Source organism: Salmo salar, chromosome 17 (genome assembly GCF_965601325.2).
Source record: "Salmo salar chromosome 17, fSalSal1, whole genome shotgun sequence".
NCBI classification, from domain to species: Eukaryota; Metazoa; Chordata; class Actinopteri; order Salmoniformes; family Salmonidae; genus Salmo; species Salmo salar.
The window spans coordinates 13,243,434-13,268,582 of record NC_138307.1 but is presented as its reverse complement, the minus strand read 5'-3'; the positions used below and the strand labels follow the sequence as shown (position 1 = coordinate 13,268,582).

The 25,149-nt window shown below is 47.5% G+C and overlaps 1 protein-coding gene across 2 annotated transcripts in view; it reads left to right on the top strand.

The window, feature by feature from the left end:
- Window positions 1-2,545: 2,545 nt before the first annotated feature.
- The window catches only part of LOC106575319 (vang-like protein 1), a 56,377-nt gene continuing 33,773 nt past the window's right edge, over window positions 2,546-25,149 (top strand). For both annotated transcript variants that reach the window (XM_014151785.3, XM_014151782.3), the window contains exons 1-2: window positions 2,546-2,735; window positions 13,194-13,468. In XM_014151785.3, coding sequence (XP_014007260.3) covers window positions 13,398-13,468 — 71 coding nt within the window. In that variant the 5' untranslated portion in view covers window positions 2,546-2,735; window positions 13,194-13,397. The remainder of the gene's footprint in view (window positions 2,736-13,193; window positions 13,469-25,149) is intronic.

The window sequence follows — 25,149 nt, the reverse complement described above, 5'->3', positions numbered from 1 at the left end:
TATCAAAGTATAAAACTAAAGTAAAACAAACTATTCTAAAGGTCATGCTATTTATCTATCCTTGCCAACATAAAACATTATCTCAAACCCCAATATATATTAAAAACAACAACATAAGGTGGTCTCAGCATCCCAAAGGCAATTCACAAAGGCACCTTCTTTGGAAAGGAACAGCTTGTGCAGCGCTGCACGTTATACTGTAATGAAACTGTACTACTCTTATATGGCCAGAGCGGGGCGCACTAACCTTAAAATCTGACAAAACCCAATGCTCAATTTAATGTTCTGTTATAATGAGGTATTCAGGCTATTGACCAAACATGTCATATAGTCTCAGGAATCGACCTTGACTAATATGCGGCAGGTAGCCTAGTAGTTAAGAGCTTTGGCCCAATAACTGAAAGGTTGCTGGTTTGAATCTCAGAACCAACTAGGTGAAAAATCTGTCTGTACTCTTGAGCAAGGCACTTAACCCTAATTTCTCCAGTAAGTTGCTCTGGATAAGACTGTCTGCTAAATGATGTAACTGTGTGACGAGTGAGTTTTAGAAGCATATTGGTCGTCTTATGCCTTCTTGTTTTCACCTCATGTTTCTATCAACATACAGATAAATAACCTCGATGATCCACTTTTATCAACCTCACCATTCATTGAACCTTAGAATAACATTATGTACTTGCTAGTAACGGATAGTTATTTGGCCAGTTAACCTCCTTTCCCCAGCCTCTGTGTTTGCCTGGCCCTCAGTGGGGAGGGACAGAAAGGAAGGATCAGGGGGTCATGTCCCGGTCATGACCTTTATTCTCTGCTGAGGGGAGGAGGTATTTTTTTGAGGTGGGGGCCTGAAGAGGCCACAATACACATGTCATCACATGATGTCATCTCCTTGCTCAGCAGCTTTGTTGCGTTAGATTTGATTTATATTTGTATTATAAATGGATAATACACTAAACACTTTTGGAACAGTTCCTAGTATTTCCTGTTCCACGCATCTGGTTGGCGGAGAGGTGAAATAGTTGAGAATCGATTGGTCTTCAGAGCAGACTCCTTGCCAATGAGGCGCTCTGAGGGTATTTTGCAGACTGACACATCATTGACATCATCTGACCTTGACTAGCATAGAGGCTCTGGAGGTCTGAGGGAAGAAAAAAACCCACATTATTTACATTCCCCTTTAAGAGCCAGCTCTAAGGCTTCACTGAGCTCATTGTTGTCTTTCACTGACTGGAACCAAGCACCCTACTATTTCTCTCTAAGGTCCGATGGACTGCACTGATAAAACATGATGCTAATCACTCACCTGCTTTGTTCATGTTGCAATGAGATAAACCATGATGGTACTCAAGCAAGAGGATGTCACTTTATATTACAGGATACATTTCATTATTATAGGAATCGATATAATGGGATAAGCCTCGTGAATGCACCGCCCACAACCACAGGGATCTCCAGAGGGTGGTGAGGTCTGCACAACGCATCACCGGGGACAAACTACCTGCCCTCCAGGACACCTACAGCACTCTATGTCACAGGAAGGCCAAAAAAGATAATCTAGGACAACAACCACCCGAGCCACTGCCTGTTCACCCCCGCTATCATCCAGAAGGTGAGGTCACTACAGGTGCATCAAAGCTGGGACTGAGAGACTGAAAAACAGCTTCTATCTCAAGGCCATCAGACTGTTAAACAGCCATCACTAGCACAGAGAGGCTGCTGCCTACATACAGACTTGAAATCATTGGCCACTTTAAGAAATGGTACACTAATCACTTTAATAATGCCACTTAAATAATGTTTACATATCTTTCGTTACTCATCTCATATGTATATACTGTATTCTATACTATTTATTGCATCTTAGCCTCTGTCATTGCTCATCCATATAATTAGATTTAAATATTGTTATTCCATTCCTTTACTTAGAGTAGTGCGTATTAGCTATCTGTTGTGGAATTGTTTGATATTACTTGTTAGATATTGCTGCACTGTCGGGACTAGATGCACAAGCATTTCGCTACACTCGCAATAACTGCCAACCATGTGTATGTGACCAATACAATTTGGTTTGAATGTTCATATTCGGACTAATAAATTACAGTTAGGCTACGCTAAATGCGTACATGACTTATAAGAATGCAATGCATGGAATGTGCACTTCACTGAAAACATCCAGCGGAGACAGGAGGGTTAATGTTGTTTTACTTTGCCTGGTTTCCATGGCACCAAACCCTAAGCTATTTTCACTCTCCTGTCACTTGTCCCACTTCAGCCATTTGTGACATGTCCCCCTAACAGAGCCTAGCTGCCGGTGTTTCTGACACTCACTGGAGGTGTTATATGTTTGGTCAGCGCAAAACACAACTTTGAAATGTGGGTGTGAACTGGACTCTGAATCAGAAATGAATTACAAACACCTGTAGCCTACCTGTCAGACAAGTAAAGGAGATTTTCCCAAGTCATTTGGTCCTGCGGTTTTATCCTATTTGACTATATTTGCATTGTACAAGTCTACTGTAATCACTTGACAGTTCACACTTCACAGCCGTCACCATTCCCCCCTAGCGCACTATTCTCGCACTACACATTTCCCTTTCTCTCATCATGTAAGTGCTGCCCCCTGTACAACGGCTTGAACCCGGGCTGGTCCCTGACTGTACCGTGTGCTCGAAGGGAGAACTATTTCATTTACATTTCTGGATGAAATCTCTTCTCGGAATGGTTTACCTCCAGTGAAGGTGAGTAGCCGTGCGCGAACCAGTCGGAATTCCAACGTCTGCATCCCACGTTGAGTTGTTCGCTGTATTTTATGAGTGCGATTGAGCCCGATGTAAATTGGGAGTTTGGTTGGCTTGTTCCTGCTTCATGTAAGCTACACTACTACTTATTTTTCTTCGGTGAAAATTAGTTTTTTTTGTTTTACAGGTAGACAGGCCTACATTGTATTTCAACAGTACAACCTACGAGTAACCGTTTGTTTTTTCTAATACGCTACATGAGCTGTAGGCTGCATGTGGAGAGAAAATGTGATTTAGAATTCCCTCAACCCAAAGGACTGCAGTCAGTCAACGTAGGGTGCAAAGTTAACCCGTTAAAGTCATGTAGAGCAGGACTTCATGTTTTCTAAAGCGTTACAAATAGAATGACAATAGTCGCTTGTTGTTCCATTCGATCGCTTCAATAATAACCTAACTCTAAAGTCTCAAACAAATCTTAGGACTTAACTTTGAACCACTTTCTGCACACGGTTGACCGAATTCGTTTGTAGTTCAGTCTGGTTATCTTGTTACCATCAGCGACAGCGTTGCGTCTCCAGAAACAATGGTTCATTGATATCATTCACTCGCGTGCCGACAGTTTCGTTTCGTAAATGTTTATCCATAAACATTAGCTTGCTCTTTAGTGTTTGAATATTTTAGTTATCGAACCAACTGTCTGGGCAGGGCTCAGGAGGCCTTACAGAGACCAGGGAGTTTCCTATGGAAGTCTGCCATTTGGGTTACAGGTAGGGTCGGGCAGAGAAACAGCTGTATAGCTTCACTACAGTCTGATTATGCTGTTGTATGAAAATGACAGTCCAAATCCGAAAACTAGCACTTTGCATTAGGTAGAGTAGGGAATAAATGAGTAGGATTCACATGATTTTCCTTCACCACATGCTTGGTGTCAGCCAGGCTGTAGTATAGGTGTAACAATGTAATGTAAAGTGCTACCTGAACCTTATGGACTGTCAGTGTTTTGTATTCTGAATGTAGTCTGGACGTTTTTCTCGCCAACGAGGTAGGGTTTTGTTGGAACATTGTTCAAGACAATGTTGTTAAAACCTAATACATTTTATAATAATCCAACATTTCATTTGGGCGTTCTAAACTACGCTGAACTTGGAATATGTAACATAGTGATGCCATTGAGTGTCACCCAGACCAGAAAATCCCAAAACATACAATAGACCGGTATGGTAATTCAGCTGGACAGCCTGTGAAGGACCATAGTAGATGGTATTCCTCTGTGTTGAATAAACAAACCAACACATTTACTCAGTGTTTAAGATGACTTCATAATAATAATTTGCAGACTGTGTGAAGACGATGTAGCTAACCTACCTACATTCTCTAGCTGTTCAGATGGAATTGACTCCGATATACAGCTCTATTGAAACTCCACGGCTATGAGCATTGTACAGACCAGCAGTCTCGCTCCCCCTCCCCCAGTTGCAGTAAGGAACCAGGATGGATGGTTGGTGGTCGTGCTTAGGAAACGCTGAACAATGAAACTCCCTTTGTGTTGTTCAACATGACTGACACGTCTCTGACGAGAGAACACACTCAATAGTGAAAACGTCAATATCTCCCTGTCGAAATGTGATTGTCGGTCGTTTCCTTGTGCGATTTGAACATGGCCTCCTCCTGCAGCTCTCTCCATTCTGGTAGGCTGAATGGCTTCAGTTTGTGTGTCTCTTCACATTTGCAAAGAGAATATTTTAAAGGTGATGACATGATAACTGTCAAAAGCTCCTAGTGTGAGTGATCATCAACATGGATGGGGGAGGGATACTGCCCCTGTGAGAGCTTTAGGTGTAGTATTGTGGTCTTTGTGTCGGTGATCAAGAGAGATGTGATTGCAAACCAGGTGGGAATTGCTTGAAGGAGTAATCACAGATCAAGTGCCTCTGCTCAGCTACAGAAGTATAGAGAGACAGCTGCATCCTGGGAAAAAGTCCAAGAGGATATCTTTCGCCATAATCTTAGATAATGTATGACATACTAAGTACATACATCAGCAAGAAGGTGGTTCTTCATCTTAATTTAATCCAGTATGTTTGGAAGCCAAAGTACTGCAACACACACAGTAACACTGCTGCAACATTACAGTAACAGTAACACCTTGGATTCTAGCTCTTTCATTACGCAGTGCTTTCTCCTCTTTTTGAGCTTATTTTATATAGCGAAATCCCAGCTTAATTGTTATGCTCCTCATGCACTATGAGAGCTGTCTCTTTTGGCTCTAAGGCTGTGTTTAGACAGGCAGCCCAGAACAGATCTTTTTCAGAGCTGATCTGATTGGTCGAAAGACCAATTAGGGGGGGAAAAAGATCAGAATAGAGCAGCCTGTCTGAACTCAGCCTTAATAACCTGTGGTGTCTGCATCTCTTGTGAGTCCCAAAATGGCACCCTCTTCCCTTTTATAGTGCAGTACTTTTGACCAGGGCCCATAGGACGCTGTATTCCCTATATAGCACACTACTTTTGACCAGAGCCGTATGCGCCCTGGTCAAAGTTAGTGCACTATAAAGGGAATAGGGTTCCATTTGGGCCTCTGTTTCTCTGAATCTCTGACACTAATGAATGGCCGGTGGAGAGGGTGACATTCTGGAATGTTGATATAATTAATGGGTTCATTTGCTCCATGGACAGCATCTCGATCACCATGTGATTCCGAGGAACACATTTAGTCGCTGACTCGTGTTTCTTCCCTCGGTCGTACCCCCCCCCCCCCCCCCCCCCCCCCCCTCCGGGCATCTCAGATGAATTATGTTACCTTAATAAGTCGTCATCTCTCCCGTGTTCAGCTTGTCTTTCATTACGCTTGTGTTAGCTTGGATTTAATAGAGTCCAAGTAGATTTTACAGTGAGAAGTATGATTGGATGTGTGTGTACAGTATGTGTGCAGGTATGCGTGTGCATGCATACTCGATGAATATTGTTTCATGTGAAAAAAAAACAGGGCAGGAAGTGCGTGTCTCGTCGGGAGCTGCTTGTACAAATGTCAGTGTTGTCATTTTGTCCTCCAGTGATTGGAACGCTCCTCTCTGTATCTCAGCTAAAGGTCTTAGTTCCTCACATCCGCACCACCACAACACAGCTGTTTGCCTCTGATACGTATGGCCTAGCTGGAAAACCAGGCCAGTGCAACGCCTGATCCATTCACTCTGTCAGAGGAGATGGGTTACAGACTATCTTTGGCTAATGAAGGTCAGACATATCATTGGCTGCTAATGATGATGAGCTTTTAATAGGCCCTTTGTTTATGTTGTGGTGAGGTGTGGGAGGGGCTCTGTTGGGCACATGGCACAGCTGTACTTCCTGGTCACAGGCTAGCACAGGATATGGCTTCAGTCAGGGCTCCCCTTTGTTCCTGAATACCTTCCCCAGTTGGCAGAGCCTTGTGCTTAGACTCGGTCACTAGAGAGAATTAAGCTATCCTTTTGGGAAAGTACAGTAGCCGAGTTTGTCTCTTCCCCAGTTTGGAGAGAGTTCCCATCTCCTATTAAAGGCTGTGAGTAGTGAAGGATCTGTAAATTAGGCTGTCATATACAGTGGGATTAGATTACTGTCTTTGGAGCCCGAAGCTTGGTCGTCTTCTAATTCCAACCAATCACTGTCGCTGTGGAAACCATGAATGAAGAAACAACCTTTTACGTAAAGAAGAAAAAGGCAATACAAATGTTAGTTTTTTTCACAAGGAATGAACTACAAGACCTCACCTTATTGTTCCTGTGTTGGTCTGTTGTCGTTTTGTTTGCTCTGTTATCAAGAGACTGTTACTACAAGCTGCTCTGGGGGAAGAAGGATGTGTTGGATGTGCTGTGGGGGGTCTTGAGGATCTGTCTGGGTTTGGTTAGCAGGCACTTGATGCGGCTTTGTTTATGCGCGTGCTGGTTAGATGGTTGTTTTCTTGTATCTTTGCGTTGATGGTGTGCTGCCGCATGTTTGTGATCCTGTGCGTTTCACTCATGGGTGTTTACACTCCCGCAGTTCCTCAAGCATGAATCCCACAGAGTCACACCTGTGTGTGTGTGTGTGTGTGTCTCTACCCTGCAGATCAGTCCCCATGCCTCTCTCTCCCGGCTCTATGAGGGTGTGGTCCTTCATAGTGAGAGGATGTTTATCCAGTGTAAAAAAGAAAAGAGCGACTAAATGGAGGAAGATAAACAAGGAGGCTCTCATTGGCAGGCTCTGGGCCGCTGCCAGCTTGTCCCGCCATAGACCTAATCAGAGGCAGGCAAACGCTGCTGGCTTCGGCTGCCGCGGATAACCTGATGGCTTCCCTAAGTAGTGTGTGGGGAGGGGTGGCACAGCGGCTTCAGCTTTAGTGCTGAACGGCCACTGGCACCACTCTTAAGTAAAGACCAGGGACCAGATTAGTGTTTCCCTTATAGATCTGTTGAATACAGCCTTCAAAGCTGCCTTCAGTCACCAAAATCTTCAATTGAAACCCATTTCGGCCAAATTCGTTGACATAAAGCAGCTTAGCTGGGCTGTTGGGCAGGTGGTGACTGGCAAGGTGGTTGTGGTATTCTCTCTCTGACCCCCATCCTGACAGGGACCCGACCACCATCTATTTAACCCTGTTAATCCCTGTTTCATCCCTCGTTCTTAAAAGGATTAGCACAGGAGATGGAAATACCTCTGTGATGCTCTCTGTAGAACCAGCCTTATTTACTCTGGCCTCTGTCTGGCCTCTGTCTGGCCTCTGTCTGGCCTCTGTCTGGCCTCTGTCTGGCCTCTGTCTGGCCTCTGTCTGGCCTCTGTCTGGCCTCTGTCTGCTCCTGTAGCAGTATCTGTAGTCCTCAACCAAGGCCCTCTGCCATATCCTAGCCACAGCGTCTGTAGCCCTGCCTTACCCTGGCCAGAGTGTCTGTAATCTTGCATTACCCTGGCCAGAGTGTGTGTAGTCTGTCTGTAGCCCTGCCTTACCCTGGCCAGAGTGTCTGTAATCTTGCATTACCCTGGCCAGAGTGTGTGTAGTCTGTCTGTAGCCCTGCCTTACCCTGGCCAGAGTGTCTGTAATCTTGCATTATCCTGGCCAGAGTGTGTGTGATCTTGCATGATCCTGGCCAGAGTGTGTGTAGTCTGTCTGTAGCCCTGCTTTACTCTGGCCAGAGTCTGGATTGTCCTGCCTGGTCTTTTGACCAATCACATCAGATATTTTAGTGGCTCTCTGATTGGTTAATTAGTAAAAAAAAAGATCAGAATTGTGCTACCTGTCTAAAAGCAGCCTTTCTGTCTCTCACACCAGAGCTATTTTGCTTGCCTAACTGGCACAGTGACTGGGCTGGCAGCTGGCTCTTCAGTAGAATAAAACGGCTTTAGAGAGGTTTGTTATCATGTTGTTCAGTATTCCCTCCGATGATTCAGATGTTTAAAAGCACACACAGACACACACACACTATATGGGTCATTGTTTACATTCACCCCAACGGCCACTAGTTTCTAGTATTTCTATAGTTTTACCTTCTAAGTGGCAGATAAGATGGCACGGGGCAGTATCTTGGATGATCAGCTCTTTTCAATGAAACGACTGGAACAAATGTGGTTATGAAAGCAGCAGGATGAAAACAAGGAGTGCCCCAAGGGAGAGTTCGAGCCCCGCTCTACTTCCCATGGCTTCCGTTGTGACTGCTGCGGTAGTTAATGTGTGCACAAGTGTGCTTTGCTTGTGTAATCGGTGTGAAATGGCTAGCTAGTTAGCGGGGTGCACGCTAATAGAGTTTCAGTCGTCACTGGCACTGAGACCACGAAGTAGTTGTTTCCGCAGCTTTTGTGGAGTGATGGGTAACGATGCTTCCAGGGAGGCAGTTGTTGATGTGTGCAGAGGGTCCCTGGTTCAAGCCCAGGTAGGGACAAGGAGAGGGACGGAAGAAAAACTGTGTTTGAATGAGCACGCATACTGCTGACTCCAAACACGTCAGGACAGCAGGACGTGACTGTGGTGGAGACGGAGAGTGGTGACTGTAGTCCTCTGGTTAATTTCACAACAGATCTGGGTCAGTTAGAGTGGACTTCCTCTGCTGCAAGGGGTCATGGGAGGTGGCATGCTTTAAGTGTACGGCCCAGTGAGTGTGCTCGTTTCTGGGATATGTTTGTAAATTAAACAATGTTCAACTTAACCTCTCTCCTTCAGCTCCTTGTTTACATTGAAGAGTTCACTAGGGATTTTGGCCCAATACAAGCAGCTGTATACCACAGGAGGCTGCTGAGGGGAGGTCAGCTCATAATAATGGCTGGAATGGAGTAAATGGAATGACATCAAACACGTGGAAACCATGTGTTTTAATGTGTTTGATACCATTCCACTCATTCTGCTCCAGTCATTACCACAAGCCCGTCCTCCCCAATTAAGGTGCCACCAACCTCCTGTGCTGGATACATTATTTATCACCTGTGTTACAATACAAAATATGTTATCACTTAGTCAACGCTCCTTTCTGAAATGCTACATTTTCATTGAATTCTTCTTTAAATGTGATTGGATGGTTCTAGGTCAAAATCGAATCCTTAGCGTTAGAGAATGAATGATGTTGGTGTTGTTGAGAAATGTACTTTGCAAACTTGGGTTTATCAGTTCTTCTGCCATATTATTGCATTGTGAGTTTATGTCACGCGCTCCGTTCACCTTCCTGTCCCGTTACCTCCGGCTGTTAGAGGCTCTGTCTGGATGAGGTCCCATTTCTGATGCCACAGAGAACCAACCCCTCACCTCCCTATATGCCCTCAGCCGTGATGGTTTACCTGCTGTGTGTGTGTGTGTGTGTGTGTGTGTGTGTGTGTGTACGCCCGTCCCCAGCTCTCCCTGCCCCGAAGGAGTGTACGCCACAACTCACTTGTCTCTCTGTTTCCCCATGCATTGTTACTCAGCCATGTGCGTAATCGTAATCTCGTTATTTCACTATGTCTGTTTCTACTCTTTCCTTTTCACTCTGTTCACTCCCCTCTGTTCCCTCTTATCTTTAGTCATTTAACAACTGTTAAATCATATCCTCCTGTATATGTAGTCAATTCAAATCAAGGGCACCCAATAAACGCTCTTATCAGACCTGCATCTCCTAGTGGATGCTGTAAAGTCTTTAGCCAGGCCTGGGAGTAGAACTAATGGTATGGACTTTTTTTTGTTCTGCCTTTTGATATTGAAATCCACTTGATGTTTGAGTTCTGGTCCTCCTCTGCATCCACACAGGTTTTTAGCATTTTTCTGGGAGATTGATCCTCTTGGGAAAGAATGTTTCCAAGATTATAGACTTAAACACAGAATATAGGCCTGAAGCTATATTCAATATTTTACGGTATCTGTTTGTGTGGTGTTGAGTTGGTTGTCTCAATTCCCCTCTGAAAGCTTCTTGGTTTAATAATGTGATAGTGTTTGGTTGTTTCACCTGGAGCACTTTGTCTGTGTGATGATGTCACGCTAGTGGAATGGAAGAGAGGAGAAGCTTCCTCGCCTCGCTGCTGGAGCTGGTCACTGCCAGATTTCCCTCTGGGCTCTCATTGATAAGGCTGGAGTGTGGTGGTGGAGGAGGGAGGGGGGGGACCAAGGTAGGCGAGGGCAGTGGGGGGACCGGGGTAGGCGAGGGCAGTGGGGGGACCGGGGTAGGCGAGGGCAGTGGGGGGACCGGGGTAGGCGAGGGCAGTGGGGGGACCGGGGTAGGCGAGGGCAGTGGGGGGACCGGGGTAGGCGAGGGCAGTGGGGGGACCGGGGTAGGCGAGGGCAGTGGGGGGACCGGGGTAGGCGAGGGCAGTGGGGGGACAGGGGTAGGCGAGGGCAGTGGGGGGACAGGGGTAGGCGTGGGGAGACCAGGGTAGGAGAGGGCAGTGGGGGGACCGGGGTAGGCGTGGGGAGACCAGGGTAGGAGAGGGCAGTGGGGGTACCGGGGTAGGCGTGGGGAGACCAGGGTAGGAGAGGGCAGTGGGGGTACCGGGGTAGGCGTGGGGAGACCAGGGTAGGAGAGGGCAGTGGGGGTACCGGGGTAGGGCGTGGGGAGACCAGGGTAGGAGGGGGCAGTGGGGGGACCGGGGTAGGAGAGGGCAGTGGGGTACCGGGGTAGGCGTGGGGAGACCAGGGTAGGAGAGGGCAGTGGGGGGACCGGGGTAGGTGTGGGGAGACCAGGGTAGGAGAGGGCAGTGGGGGGACCGGGGTAGGCGAGGGCAGTGGGGGGACAGGGGTAGGCGTGGGGAGACCAGGGTAGGAGAGGGCAGTGGGGGGACCGGGGTAGGCGTGGGGAGACCAGGGTAGGAGAGGGCAGTGGGGGTACCGGGGTAGGCGTGGGGAGACCAGGGTAGGAGAGGGCAGTGGGGGTACCGGGGTAGGCGTGGGGAGACCAGGGTAGGAGAGGGCAGTGGGGGTACCGGGGTAGGCGTGGGGAGACCAGGGTAGGAGGGGGCAGTGGGGGGACCGGGGTAGGAGAGGGCAGTGGGGTACCGGGGTAGGCGTGGGGAGACCAGGGTAGGAGAGGGCAGTGGGGGGACCGGGGTAGGTGTGGGGAGACCAGGGTAGGAGAGGGCAGTGGGGGGACCGGGGTAGGGGTGGGGAGACCAGGGTAGGTGAGGGCAGTGGGGGGACCGTGGTAGGCGTGGGGAGACCAGGGTAGGAAAGGGGAGTGGGGGGACCGGGGTAGGCGTGGGGAGACCAGGGTAGGAGAGGGCAGTGGGGGGACCGGGGTAGGCGTGGGGAGACCAGGGTAGGAGAGGGCAGTGGGGGGACCGGGGTAGGCGTGGGGAGACCGGGGTAGGAGAGGGCAGTGGGGGGACCGGGGTAGGTGTGGGGAGACCAGGGTAGAAGAGGGCAGTGGGGGGACCGGGGTAGGCGTGGGGAGAACAGGGTAGGCGAGGGCAGTGGGGGGACAGGGGTAGGCGAGGGCAGTGGGGGGACCGGGGTAGGCGTGGGGAGACCAGGTTAGGAGAGGGCAGTGGGGGGACCGGGGTAGGTGTGGGGAGACCAGGTTAGGAGAGGGCAGTGGGGGGACCGGGGTAGGCGTGGGGAGACCAGGTTAGGAGAGGGCAGTGGGGGGACCGGGGTAGGCGTGGGGAGACCGGGGTAGGCGTGGGGATGCCGGGGTAGGCGAGGGCAGTGGGGAGACCGGGGTAGTCGAGGGCAGTGGGGAGACCGGGGTAGTCGAGGGCAGTGGGGAGACCGGGGTAGGTGAGGGGAGACCAGGGTAGGAGAGGGCAGTGGGGGGACCGGGGTAGGAAAGGGCAGTGGGGAGACCGGGGTAGGTGCGGGGAGACCGGGGTAGAGGAGGGCAGTGGGGGACCGGGGTAGGCCAGGGCAGTGGGGAGACCGGGGTAGGTGAGGGGAGACCGGGGTAGGTGAGGGGAGACCGGGGTAGGCGAGGGGAGACCGGGGTAGGCGTGGGGAGACCAGGGTAGGAGAGGGCAGTGGGGAGACCGGGGTAGGAGAGGGCAGTGGGGGGACCGGGGTAGGCGAGGGCAGTGGGGAGACCGGGGTAGTCGAGGGCAGTGGGGAGACCGGTGTAGGTGAGGGGAGACCAGGGTAGGAGAGGGCAGTGGGGGGACCGGGGTAGGAGAGGGCAGTGGGGAGACCGGGTAGGTGAGGGGAGACCGGGGTAGGTGGGCAGGGGGAGACCGGGGTAGGCTGGGAGGGGGAGACCGGGGTAGGTGAGGGGAGACCGGGGTAGGTTAGGGGAGACCGGGGTAGGTGAGGGGACGCCGGGGTAATTGAGGGGAGACCCGGGTTGGCGAGGGGAGACTGGGGTAGGAGAGGGCAGTGGGGAGACCGGGGTAGGCGAGGGCAGTGGGGAGACCGGGGTAGGCGAGGGCAGTGGGGTTTTGCTCTCCATCCGACTATTGTTTTGTTGAAGCTCCAAACGTAGACCTGCATCTTCTGCACAACATTCCAATTCAGTCTCTCTTCTCATAGGCCAGTCTGTCTGTGGAAAGGTCTATTCTTCAAGGGAGGGATTCATAGCTAGGTCTGCTGCTGTTCTGTTGTTTGTGGCTGTGCTTAGTGCTTAAACTCTATGTGAACTACTGTAGGTTTGAGTTGCCAAGGAGGTTAGAAGAGCCTTTCACAATTTACCTTTTATATTAGAATCAACTGAAAATAGTCTGATGGTTTCAAGGCTCTCCTGTGTCAAGCTTCAATTGGTGTGTGTGTGGGAGGAATCGCACAATCTTCATTAAAATAATGATTTCCCCAGCCTGCCTAATGGGAATTGTAGAAAATGCTCCTTCAATGAAGCGGTTGTGTTTTTCTCATATTTATCTCCTGGAATGTTCATTCCAGAGAAAAAGGCAAAGTGGAAGCTATGTGCAGAGATCCCAGCTATCCAGAGATATCTGCAACACACGTCTTTCAGTATCAACTGGGCTGTAGTAGATCACCATGTCTGTCCTCTGACCAGACCTGGCTGTCTCTCTCTGTCTCTCTGTGTCTCGTGTCTGTCTCTGTCTTCTCCCCAGGTTGATGTTTCCTAGTCGGGAACCCCCAGGGTTGCTTTCAAGATTGACCCCCGACAGCTTGCGGCCTCTGTCAATCTCCTGAGCAAGCTCCGCCTGCCACCAGACAAGACTGCCCACAAGCTCCCGCTGCGCCTGCCTGCGGCAAAGCCCAGCAACCTCCGCGAGGCCCTTGGCCAATCGCCCGGGAGGAAGGCCTTCGTCGCCATGGACACGGAGTCCACCTACTCAGGGTACTCGTACTACTCTGGTCGCTCCCGGGGATCCCACAGACACGGGTAAGAGGAACAAGTTCTTGGCTTTCATACCCTCTCTAGTTTTTGAAGGATAGACCGTCACGGAACCTCTAATAAATTGTTCTCTCTTCCTCGCCTCTGTTTCCTCTCTTTCTCTCCCTCATTCCCCTCCCTCATTCCCCTCCCTCCATCTGTCCACCACAGGGCAGTGTGGGGTATTTTTCTGTCATTAGTGGAATAGCAGTGTCTGACAGGCTCAGGAAGGGAGAGGGAGAGCGGACAGGTGCTGAAGAGGCCTGACTGATGGCTCAGCTGATACGTGGAGGGCCACAAGCAAGGGGCTCCTGTTCCACACAGCCCCTCCTTTATCCAGCCAGCACACCCCTCTCTCTCGCCCTCTTCCTTCCGTCTCTCTCTCTCTCTGGGACCTGTTACCCAGGGGAAAGGATCCCTGTATGGCTGAATCTGGTGGGACCCCCTGAAACCTCTCGTGTGCTTAATATCTCTCTCGCTCTACCTCTCCCTCGCTCGCTATCTCTCGCTCTTTTCCTTTTTCTCTATGCTCTCTTGTCTCTCACGCGCCCACTCGGCTCCAGTCAGTCGCCGATCCCTCGCTCCCAAGCCCCAGACGTGTTGAAAAGCCAGCAGCTGCCCTCCCTCGTTAATCTCCACTTGACCTCCTCTCTCCAGTGGTGTCACCACCACTCCCATGGGATAGACGGGGACAGGCGTATCGCTGGATGGAGAGGCCTCTCCGCTCCCCTGCCCCAGCGCTCCTCTCACGTTCTCCCGGGGGGAAAATTTGACCTTGTAGTCTGAAGCTAGGCAATGAAAACTGGGGACACTGTTGAAAATGAAAGTGGGGTTGGATGTGAGGGAGGGGGCACTCAGTCCCCTCTCTTCCTGTATCTGTAACTCTGGAGAGGGTGACTGTGTCCTAAAGATCACCTTATTCCCTATATAGTGCACTGTTTCTGGCCAGGACCCACAGGGCTCTAGTCAAAAGTAGTGCACTATGTAAGGAATAGGGTGCCGTTTGGGATGCAGGAAGTGAGTGACTGCGATACAGGGCCTCCTTGCCAAACTCCTTTCCACTCGCTCCTCTCTCTCCCACTATGCTAAGGCCACTGACTGGCCTCTAATTCAATAGACAAGGGAAACGCTTGGCTTTGAAAACCCCTGTCTCATCTGATGTATAATCCTTTTACTCTGACGGGTGCCATGCAGGAAGAGGCTTTAGGTTGCCATTGTCTAATTGCATCTGTGCCAGACTTTGATGGACACACACACACACACACACACACACACACACACACACACACACACACACACCACACACACACACACACACACCCCCCCCCCCCCCCCGCAGACATGTAAACAGCTGTGTGCCTCTCTGAGATCCCGTGTCTGGCCTTGGTACACAACTAAAGCTAAAAAACATATTACCGGATGAACTTTGATGGTCCACAGCAGGAGGCGTATTTCCAAGATATTACCATGGCTCAAGCTGCGTGCTACTATACCGTGTTAAACATCTCTCCCACTGACTCCAGATCGCTGCCTCGTGTTGTTTCTGCTGTGTTGTCTCTAGCGCGATTTATAAACAGGGAACCCAGTCAGTCCCCATTGTAAGCCACTGTGCCTCTGTAGACAGTGGTGCTTGGTCTTTTTAAGGACATCAGAGTAGTTTGCTACCTACTGACGATTCTCCCAGACCACCAGATCACCTGCCTTTCTGCATCCGCTGTAATGGTGGTGTTGAGTTACGACAGTAACTTCTGAGGCTTCTTTCTCTTCTCCAGAGAGGGGCTCTTCTGTGGCTGTGGAGCGTGCCAATGATCATTGACTAGTGAGTCTCACATTGGTAGTCAGTCATGTGGAAAATTGGCTCTTTTTGATTGGTAGGGCTCCAATTATATGGCGGCACACTCTTTTTAACACAGGGAATTGAATTACACTCATGCCAAACTTTTAATCCCTTTGCTGCTTGGGTATTATGGTTCTCCAAACTGTTCTCCTTTCTGAGGCTGGCCACATTTTGGAGAGACGCCCTATTTCTGGAACTTTCTGATTAGAGTTGATGCTTATGGAAAAGCCAAGTGGAGTGAAAAGACCCCCTACCCACATGCTGCTTTTTAAATTTCTAACTGAAACGACATTTATTTTAGTCAGGGGGCTACAGAGGAAGTCAAGAGGGGCCCACCTTGCCTGACTAAAGCTATAGTGGAAACACTGGTACATGTCATACAGTGTGTACCCTGTCACCTGATAATGGAGCTAATCCTAGCCAACAGTCTGGCCTCACCTCGGCTCCTATCACGCACTGCTCCCCGGGCCTCTCTCTCTCTGGCTCAACGCTGTGTGGAGAAATGTCATTGAGCAATGCTGCCGCCATGGATTCTCCCAGTCAATATGAGGGATGGGCAAATGAATGTGCTATGGCCAGGCATGAAGCTGTAGAGACCTTGGCTGTGTTGACCTAGGCTTGAGTAAAGGGCCTTTGTTAGTTTAATGTTGTCTTTCTATCAGCCACACCTCTTTGCCTGTTCGCTCCCGTTCCTCGTTACAGTTATAGAGTGAGCAGAGCTTCCAGTGTCATTGAGCACAGCCACTCTCAAAGTGAAGTGAAAACGGCCTCTCTCTCTCTCTCTGTAATATGATTGTTCTGAGAGTGTGGTTATGTATTTGGCTCCTCGTCATCCTCCCGTTACCTGACACTGGCAGTAAGTACCTAGCTTCTCGGGCTCTGAGCTCTGCATTGACACTGGGCCTATTTTCCACAGGTGTGTGATTTGGCTGGCCAGCCATGTGGAAAGCTAGCAAATTCATCCAGACTCTTGGCGGAGGAGGTGTAAATTGGCCCCGTTTCCCGCAGCCCTGTGTGTCAGTGAGAGGGGGTGCACAGACAGTGTCAGACTTAGCTGCGGGTGTTGCGGTGGAAATCGCTCCCAGGTTTGGCTCTGCCCTAGCTTGCCAGGCTTCCATCCTCCATCTAAAAGCCATATCTGCTTTAGGAAGCCACGCTGGAAGTGAAATTCCTTTTAATGAAATGATACCAGAGGAGGGCTGTAGAATAGCAATGAGGCTGGCTGGCGCTGTGTGTTAATGATGCAGGAGGAGGAGGAGGAGGATGAGAGGAGGAAGAGATGCACATTGATTTGCCCACAAGCTACTTTCTGCTTTCCTGAAGTCTGTTTCTGAAAGGCAGGCTGGGATATAAAAAGGGTGCTTGAGACTCTCTCCTTCATCTTCCATCCTACATTGATTTTAAACAATCACACCAGTCATAACCAGCTGCCTCCAGATGCACCAGTGTATGAGTCATCCAATCTTTACATCGACTCCCATATAAACGGCTTAACTGATCCTACCCGGATCTAACTTAGAACCCCTATGTTTCACACGACCTGGTATTGGATAGAGGGGTATACAAGAAAGGAATATCAATGAGTAAGCCAGCTAACTTCGATAAACAACCAGAAATAACTAGTTATTTTCTTATTCATAAAGCTAGACTTATGAGTTTTTGGTTGTTGAGTTAAGCTTAAAAGGGGCATGGTCTGCTTATCTTTCTAATAATAATTTATTTCCAGAATATTTAGGCAAGTTATCAGGCTAACTCCATGATCCTGCTTTGTATTATCCCCCTCTACCCAACCCTAGCCTGTGCAGCAGTACAGTACCATATTAATGAGTACTGTAATAAGTCCCTCCCCCACGCTCCTCACCATCATCTACAGTTGAAGTAGGAAGTTTACATACACTTAGGTTGGAGTCATTAAAACTTGTTTTTCAACCACTCCACAAATTTCTTGTTAACAAACTATAGTTTTGGCAAGTCGGTTAGGACATCTACTGTGTGCATGACACAAGTCATTTTTCCAACAATTGTTTACAGACAGATTATTTCACTTATAATTCACTGTATCACAATTCCAGTGTGTCAGAAGTTTACATACACCAAGTTGACTGTGCCTTTTAAAAAGCTTGGAAAATTCCAGAAAATGATGTCATAGCTTTAGAAGCTTCTGATAGGCTAATTGACATAATTTGGTTCATCCTTGTGAGCAATCTCCAAACGCCTGAAGGTACCACGTTCATCTGTACAAACAATAGTACGCAAGTATAAACACCATGGGACCACGCAGCCATCATACCGCTCAGGAAGGAGAGGCGTTCTGTCTCTTAGAGATGAACGTACTTTGGTGCGAAAAGTGCAAATCAATCCCAGAACAAGAGCAAAGGACCTTGTGAAGATGCTGGAGGAAACGGGTACAAAAGTATCTATATCCACAGTAAAACGAGTCCTATATCGACATAACCTGAAAGGCCACTCAGCAAGGAAGAAGCCACTGCTCCAAAACCGCCATAAAAAAACAGACTACGGTTTGCAACTGCACATGGGGACAAAGATCATACTTTTTGAAGAAATGCCTTCTGGTATGATGAAACAAAAATAGTTTGGCCATAATGACCATCGTTATGTCTGGAGGAAAAAGGGGGAGGCTTGCAAGCTGAAGAACACCATCCCAACCCTGAAGCATGGGGGTGGCAGCATCATGTTGTGGGGGTGCTTTGCTGCAGGAGGGACTGGTGCACTTCACAAAATGGAAGGCATCATGAGGGAGGAAAATGATGTGGATATATTGAAGCAACCTCTCAAGACATCAGTCAGGAAGTTAAAGCTTGGTCGCAGATGGGTCTTCCAAATAGACAATGACCCCCAAGCATGCTTCCAAAGTTGTGTTAAAATGGCATAAGGACAACAAAGTCAAGGTATTGGAGTGGCCATCACAAAGCCCTGACCTCAATCCTATAGAAAGTGTGTGGGCAGAACTGAAAAAGTGTGTGTTCCGAGCAAGGAGGCCTACAAACCTGACTCAGTTACACCAGCTCTGTCAGGAGGAATGGGCCAAAATTCACCTAACTTATTGTGGGAAGCTTGTGGAAGGCTACCCGAAACGTTTGAACCATGTTAAGCAATTTAAAGACACTCAATTAGTATTTGGTAGCATTGCATGTACATTTCTGACCCACTGGGAATGTGATGAAATAAGTAATTCTCTACTATTATTCTGACACTTCACATTCTTAAAATAAAGTGGTTATCCTAATTGACCTAAAACAGGGAATTTCTACTAGGATTAAATGTCAGGAATTGTGAAAAACTGAGTTTAAATGTATTTGGCTAAGGCGTAGGTAAACTTCCGACTTCAACTGTATCTCCCAATAGGGCTTCTCCAATTACTAATCATCGTCACTGTCAGTGTGAATGATGATCATGCTCCTCGCTGGACTAATTGTAGCACTAGTAATGATATCCATCATTTATTTAAGGATTACTTCCATCTCCACTTCCTTCTAGATTCAATGTATTAGTTCTGAATGGCTCTTGGTGCCTTTCCTGTTATTTCTGGAGTACCATGCAGTGTTGAAGGAAGGTAATGTCAATTTTCTCCCAGTGAAAATGAATGGTACAAAATGCCAACCCACTATGACTGACTCTTCAGATTTCCCAGTCTAAATGAATAAATATGTTTCATAAAAATCCTACACCACTTTGTTCCAATTATCTTTGCTTTGAATGTTGAACTTTCTTTTAAGCAATTGTTAAACAATGAATTTTTGGGGTATTTACCTGAGTTTGTGGTTGGGAAGTTGGCTGTGGTCATTTTCAGTGTGAAACCGAGTCCTGTTCAAAAAGGGAAACAGCAGAATAGAGGCAGGAAACAGAGAGGTGAACACCCTTCTATCACAACACATTGGCTGCTATGGAAGTAATGGACCTCTATAGAAGCCAATCACACCACTTCCCTGATGAGCCTAATGTCAGGATATCCTGATGGGCTGTCGTATTAGCGTTGATCCTCCAACCACTTTTTTACCTATGCTGTGTGCGTAAGCGGCACTCTGAAGTGTGACTCATGTATTTAGTTGAAAATGATTGCTGTTTGAATGCTTTAGGTCAATCAATAATGGGTCTATGAGATCAATAGTGTCTGTCATTGAATATCCACATTGCACTTTTCTTAAGTTTGCATTTCATATCCTGGTGTCGAGCTCTCACATCCAAATCCATACCTATGTTCCAGTAATACCTATTGAACCATCATACTTTGTTTGTGGCATTTATCCTAATGCATAAGGAATACATATCTACAGTGCTATGCACCAAAAAGTGAATCTGATATGACAACGTGAGGTATTCTAAAGGATTTGAACATCCCTAAACAAGGCATACTGTAACACACCAGGGTCCTCTGCCTGGACTGAGACTGAGGTGGCCACGTTACTGCCTGCAGCGACAAAGATACAAGAACATCCCCTCCATTTTATAGTCTTAACTAGGGTTGTACGTTTTGGGGAATATTCAGAGGTGGGAACTTTCCGTGGGAATATATGGGAATGAATATTAATATCATTTAAATGTAGATGTTTTTTGCGTTGGATATATTTACCATATCATATGGAGACAGAAACATACACCTTTTACCTTATCATAAGTAGACATAATTGCAAATGATTAAATCCTTCCAATAGATACAAAATAAGTAATGTAGTTATGAATTGAACTTGAATTAAATGAGTTGACTCGTCACATGGGATGATTTCACTGAACAACAAAAGAAAGGGAATATTGAATGATCCCCAATGATCCATCGCATCTCCCAAAAACGTTTTCAACATACGTCTGTAAAATGATAGTTTCTAGACTAAGGCTTTGGTTGTCTTCCTCTCAGGCTTCCATGTCTTCTCCCTGGACCTCAATGTCCACCTCTTGAACATCAGACTCTGAGGCCTCATCTTCACTGTCCAACCGTGTTGAGGATGGCCATTTGGCAGGCTCAAAAAGCTTCAAATTTTCCCGGATGGCCACCAATTTTTCAACCCTTGTATTGGTCATCCTGTTGCGTGCTTTGGTGTGTGTGTTCCCAAACAAGGACCAGTTGCGCTCTGAGGCACCTGATGTTGGTGGGATTTGGAGGATGATGGAGGCAACAAGGGAAAGAGCCTCAGATCCACAAAGTCCCTTCCACCAGGTGGCTGATGAGATATGTTGGCACGACTGCCATCTCTATCCCAAAGCCCTTGCTTGGAAGTGTACTTCGCCAGACTGCCAAGAACCTTGCCCTCATCCAGGCCAAGGTGGCGAGACACGGTAGTGATGACACTACAAGCCTTGTTGATCTCTGCATCAGACAGGATGCTCTTGCCAGCATACTTGGGGTCCAAAATGTACGCTGCGATGTGTATGGGCTTCAGGCAGAAGTCTTCGCTTTTTGATGTCTTTCAGAACTGCAGTTTCCTCTGCTTGGATAAACAGTGAAGTGGGCTGGGCAGTATGGATTTCTTCTCTTACATCTGCAAGCAGAGTCTAAACATCAGACAGGATGGCATTGTCTCCCTCAATCCGTGCAATGGCTACTGCTATAGGTTTCAGGCAGCTTTTCCACTCTCTCCCAAAATACATCATCCAGGAGGTTCCTCTTGATGGGGCTGTCCATATCGGCAGACTGTGATGTGGCCATTTCTTGGAGAGACTCCTTCCCCTCCAGGAGACTGTCAAACATGATGACGACACCACCCCAACGGGTGTTGCTGGGCAGCTTCAATGTGGTGCTCTTATTCTTCTCACTTTGCTTGGTGTGGTAGGTTGCTGCTATAACTTGATGACCCTTCACATACCTAAGCATTTCCTTGGCTATCTTGTAGTGTATCCATTGTTTTCTGTGCCATGATGTCCTTGAGGAGCAGATTCAATGCATGAGCAGCACAGCCAATGTGTGTGATGTGTGGATAGGACTCCACCACTTTAGACCAAGCAACCTTCATGTTTGCAGCATTGTCTGTCACCAGTGCAAATACCTTCTGTGGTCCAAGGTAATTGATGACTGCCTTCAGCTCATCTGCAATGTAGAGACCGGTGGGTCTGTTGTCCCTTGTGTCTGTGCTCTTGTAGAATACTGGTTGAGGGGTGGAGATGTAGTTAATTATTCCTTGCCCACGAACATTCGACCACCCATCAGAGATGATTGCAATACAGTATGCTTTCTCTATGATTTGCTTGACCTTCACTTGAACTCTGTTGAACTCTGCATCCAGCAAATGAGTAGATAAAGCATGTCTGGTTGGAGGGGTGTATACTGGGTGAGGAACATTCAGAAATCTCTTCCAATACACATTGCCTGTGAGCATCAGAGGTAAACCAGTTACCGTAATTTCCGGACTATAAGCCGCAACTTTTTTCCCACGCTTTGAACCTCGCGGCTTAAACAATGACGCGGCTAATATATGGATTTTTCCCACTTTCACATTTTCCCCCCCCAAAAAACACATTCTGTGACGTGCTCAGTTTTTTGGCGGCATGAAGCTTTCATTAGACCAATGAAATTGCCGAACGGGTTAAGGTCAAACTGTTTGTTTACTGTTTAGATTAAATCGAGCGCTCTCAAACTTCCCATCATTCTGATTACGGTAGTCATTTTGTCACCCTGATTCCTGGGGGCACAACAAAGTATTTGCAGCCACTCGACATCAGTGTAAATCGTGCATTTAAGGTGGCGCTCCGTGTTCAGTGGGAGGCTTGGATGACAAGTGGGGAGAAATCCTTCACTAAAACGGGCCGCATGCGAAGAGCAACTTATGGTCAAGTCTGCCAGTGGGTCCTGACAGCGTGGAGCATTGTCAAAAAATCCACTATCATCAACGGGTTTCGAAAGGCTGGACTGCTGCGTGTTGAAGAGGGCTCAGCGGGGGATTTGCCTCCGGATGAAAGTGACGAGCGCGACAATGAAAACAATCCAATATCGGATGAAGCAATTCTGAGGCTATTCAACTCCGAGTGGTTTCAGTGGTTCAGTGGTTTCAGTGTACAGGAGGAGGAAGATGGTGACCAATGACTTTGTTGGTAGGCTACTGTTTACTGCTAATTTTTTATTTTTTGTTACAAGCCGTGTTTCGTTAAAGCCTGTGTAAAGTTAATTTGTTTCAATGTACCGGTGGGCACCAGCGGCTTATAGACATGTGCGGCTTATTTATGTTCAAAATAATATATTTTTTAAAATTCAGTGGGTGCGGCTTATATTCAGGTGTGCTTAATAGTCCGGAAATTACGGTACATACACAGCTCGAGAAAGATATTCATCAGCATTTCTCTGACTACGTTCCTCCATTGAGTAAAAAAACCTTCTGATTCCAGGAGGACCATGAGCTGTTGCTATTGATCAGGTGTCTGATTCATCATTTTCACCTTGAATAGAAGTAGAGGGACTTTTGTCAGAGGTCGCTTGCTGTGAGCGCTGAGGGAATTTTATGCATTTGGCCAGATAATTCTGCATCTTTGTTGCCTTCTTCACATATGATTTAGCACAGTAATTGCAAATGTATAATCAGCTTTTCCTTCTATATTAGCTGCAGTGAAATGTCTTCACACATCATGTAGCGCCCGTTGCATTTTCCTGTAAAGATTTGAAAAATATGAGTAAAAAAAAGCCCAAATACAATTCCATGTACAGATAAATAGTTAAGCAGTTAGATTAAACTCCTTTGTAAGATAAATGTTTTAAAATGAAACATGTATGGAAACAGGTGAATTAACACTCCTCAGTTAGCAGGCTCAAGCAAGCTAAAACCCACATGGTAGCAAAAACGAACTAGCAGAAATTGTTAACAAGTTAGAAATGATTTAAACACACTTTGCTGTAGGCTACTATTTACTAGTTAACCAAAAAAATCATGTATGTCACATAATATATTCACCCAGCATTGTAATCAAAACTTACCAGAAAGCATGTAGTCCTTGGCTCAGACAGTGTAGTAGTGTGGGCTCAATATCATCTCATTAGTGTGCAAGATCTTGAGAATCAGCTGTACATGTGATGGAAGAGTGCACTGTACATGTGATGGAAGAATGCACTGTACATGCAGAGGGTTGCAATTCCATTGAATTGGGGATAGTTTCACCATAATATGCCACAAGACCTAGAATTGCCATGTGTGTATCCCACAAAAAAGGTTCACTGTTATAAGCTAACTTTTTTTGATGAATTTAAGCAAAATTCCCCAAATTCCCGGGCTTAAATTCCCATGGAACATTTCCGAAGATATTACGGAAATTTACCGGAAAGTTACCGACCCTAGTCTTCACAAAAGACTCCTAACACGGAGATAAGCTCAGAGGACAAGAAATTAACATTTTGGGTCAAGAGAAAAATGGCAGCAATATCTTGAACTGTACTTGGTCATAACTAGAGGTTTGTGTGTGTTTTAAATCATGGTTTTCCCAGAAGGTGTTTGTAGATGTCATTAAGTTGCACTCCGGTTAGAATTCAGCCCTTGTTGTCTAGCATTTACAATTCCTGGAGGTTTTAATAAAGTCGTGTAACACATTCTGTAACTTGTTTGTTTCCCCCGTAATCCCTCTTCGATAAATTCGATCAGACCGAGCCTGTCCTGCTATCTCCACACTAGCCTGTTTCTCTCTCTCTCTCTCTCTCTCTCTCTCTCTCTCTCTCTCTCTCCTCATCTCTCTTCTATTCTCACTCTGCCCCTCTGTAACAGACCAGAAGGTGCAGTATCTAGCTACTGTACAATACAGTACCATGGCTATCCCTCTAACAGACCAGACCATGAGTATCTAGCTACAGTACCATGGCTGAGGGCAATTGGAAATAGAATGGGATTGACTAGAGATCAGATTAGTGGAGGCTGGGAGGACGATCAGTGTCCGGGGTAGTAGAGCCATGACGGTGCTGCAGTGGGCACAGACCATGTGTAGTACTGTATGTGGATGGATGGAGAAACCCTGTCTGTCACTCACTCCCACACAGGATTTGAGATCAGGGATCTGGGGAGCGGGGAGGTGAAGAGGGTCAGCGCTGGGGTCGGTACGCTAATGGGCCTCGCGGGGGAGATTTAACATGGGAGGTGAAGTAGTGGAGAGTTCACAACGGTTTGGTTGGTAGTTGGGTCATGAGGGAGGCAAGGAATGTAATATGCTTTGCCACCTTTAGACGCATCAGCAGGTTCCTGGTTCCCCAGGCCTTAACTCCCCTTGCCCCCTAGTCCCGCTACCAAATCCCCTAGTCTTCTTGTCCCCCAGTCCTCTACTCTCCTGGTCCCCAATCCCCTAGTCTTCTGCTCCCCTAGTCTCCCACTGCTGGCTTGCCTCTGAAGCTAAGCAGGGTTGGTCCTGGTCGATCCCTGGATGGGAGACTAGATGCAGCTGGAAGTGGTGTTGGAGGCTCTCTTTTCTCTTGTCAAAAAATGTATAATCCCAATACCCCAGGGCAGTGATTGTGGACATTGCCCTGTGTAGGGTGCCGTCTTTCAGATGGGACGTTAAACGGGTGTCTTGACTCTGTGGTCACTAAGGATCCCATGGCACTTATTGTAAGAGTAGTGCTGTTAACCCTGGTGTCCTGGCTAAATTCCCAATCTGGCCCTCATTCCATCATGACCATCTAATCATCCCCAGCTTCCTATTTGCTCATTCATTCCCCCCCCCCTCTCCCATGTAACTATTCCCTAGGTCATTGCTGTAAATGAGAATGTGTTCTCAGTCAATTTACCTGGTAAAATAATGGTTAAGTTATATTAATGGTCCTCTATTCCCCTGGTCCCCTAGTCCTCTATTCCCCTGGTCCCCCCTAGTCCTCTTTTCTGACTCAAACAGCGTCTGCCTGTTCTAGCATTTTCGTGTGTGTCTGAGTTTTCAGCTA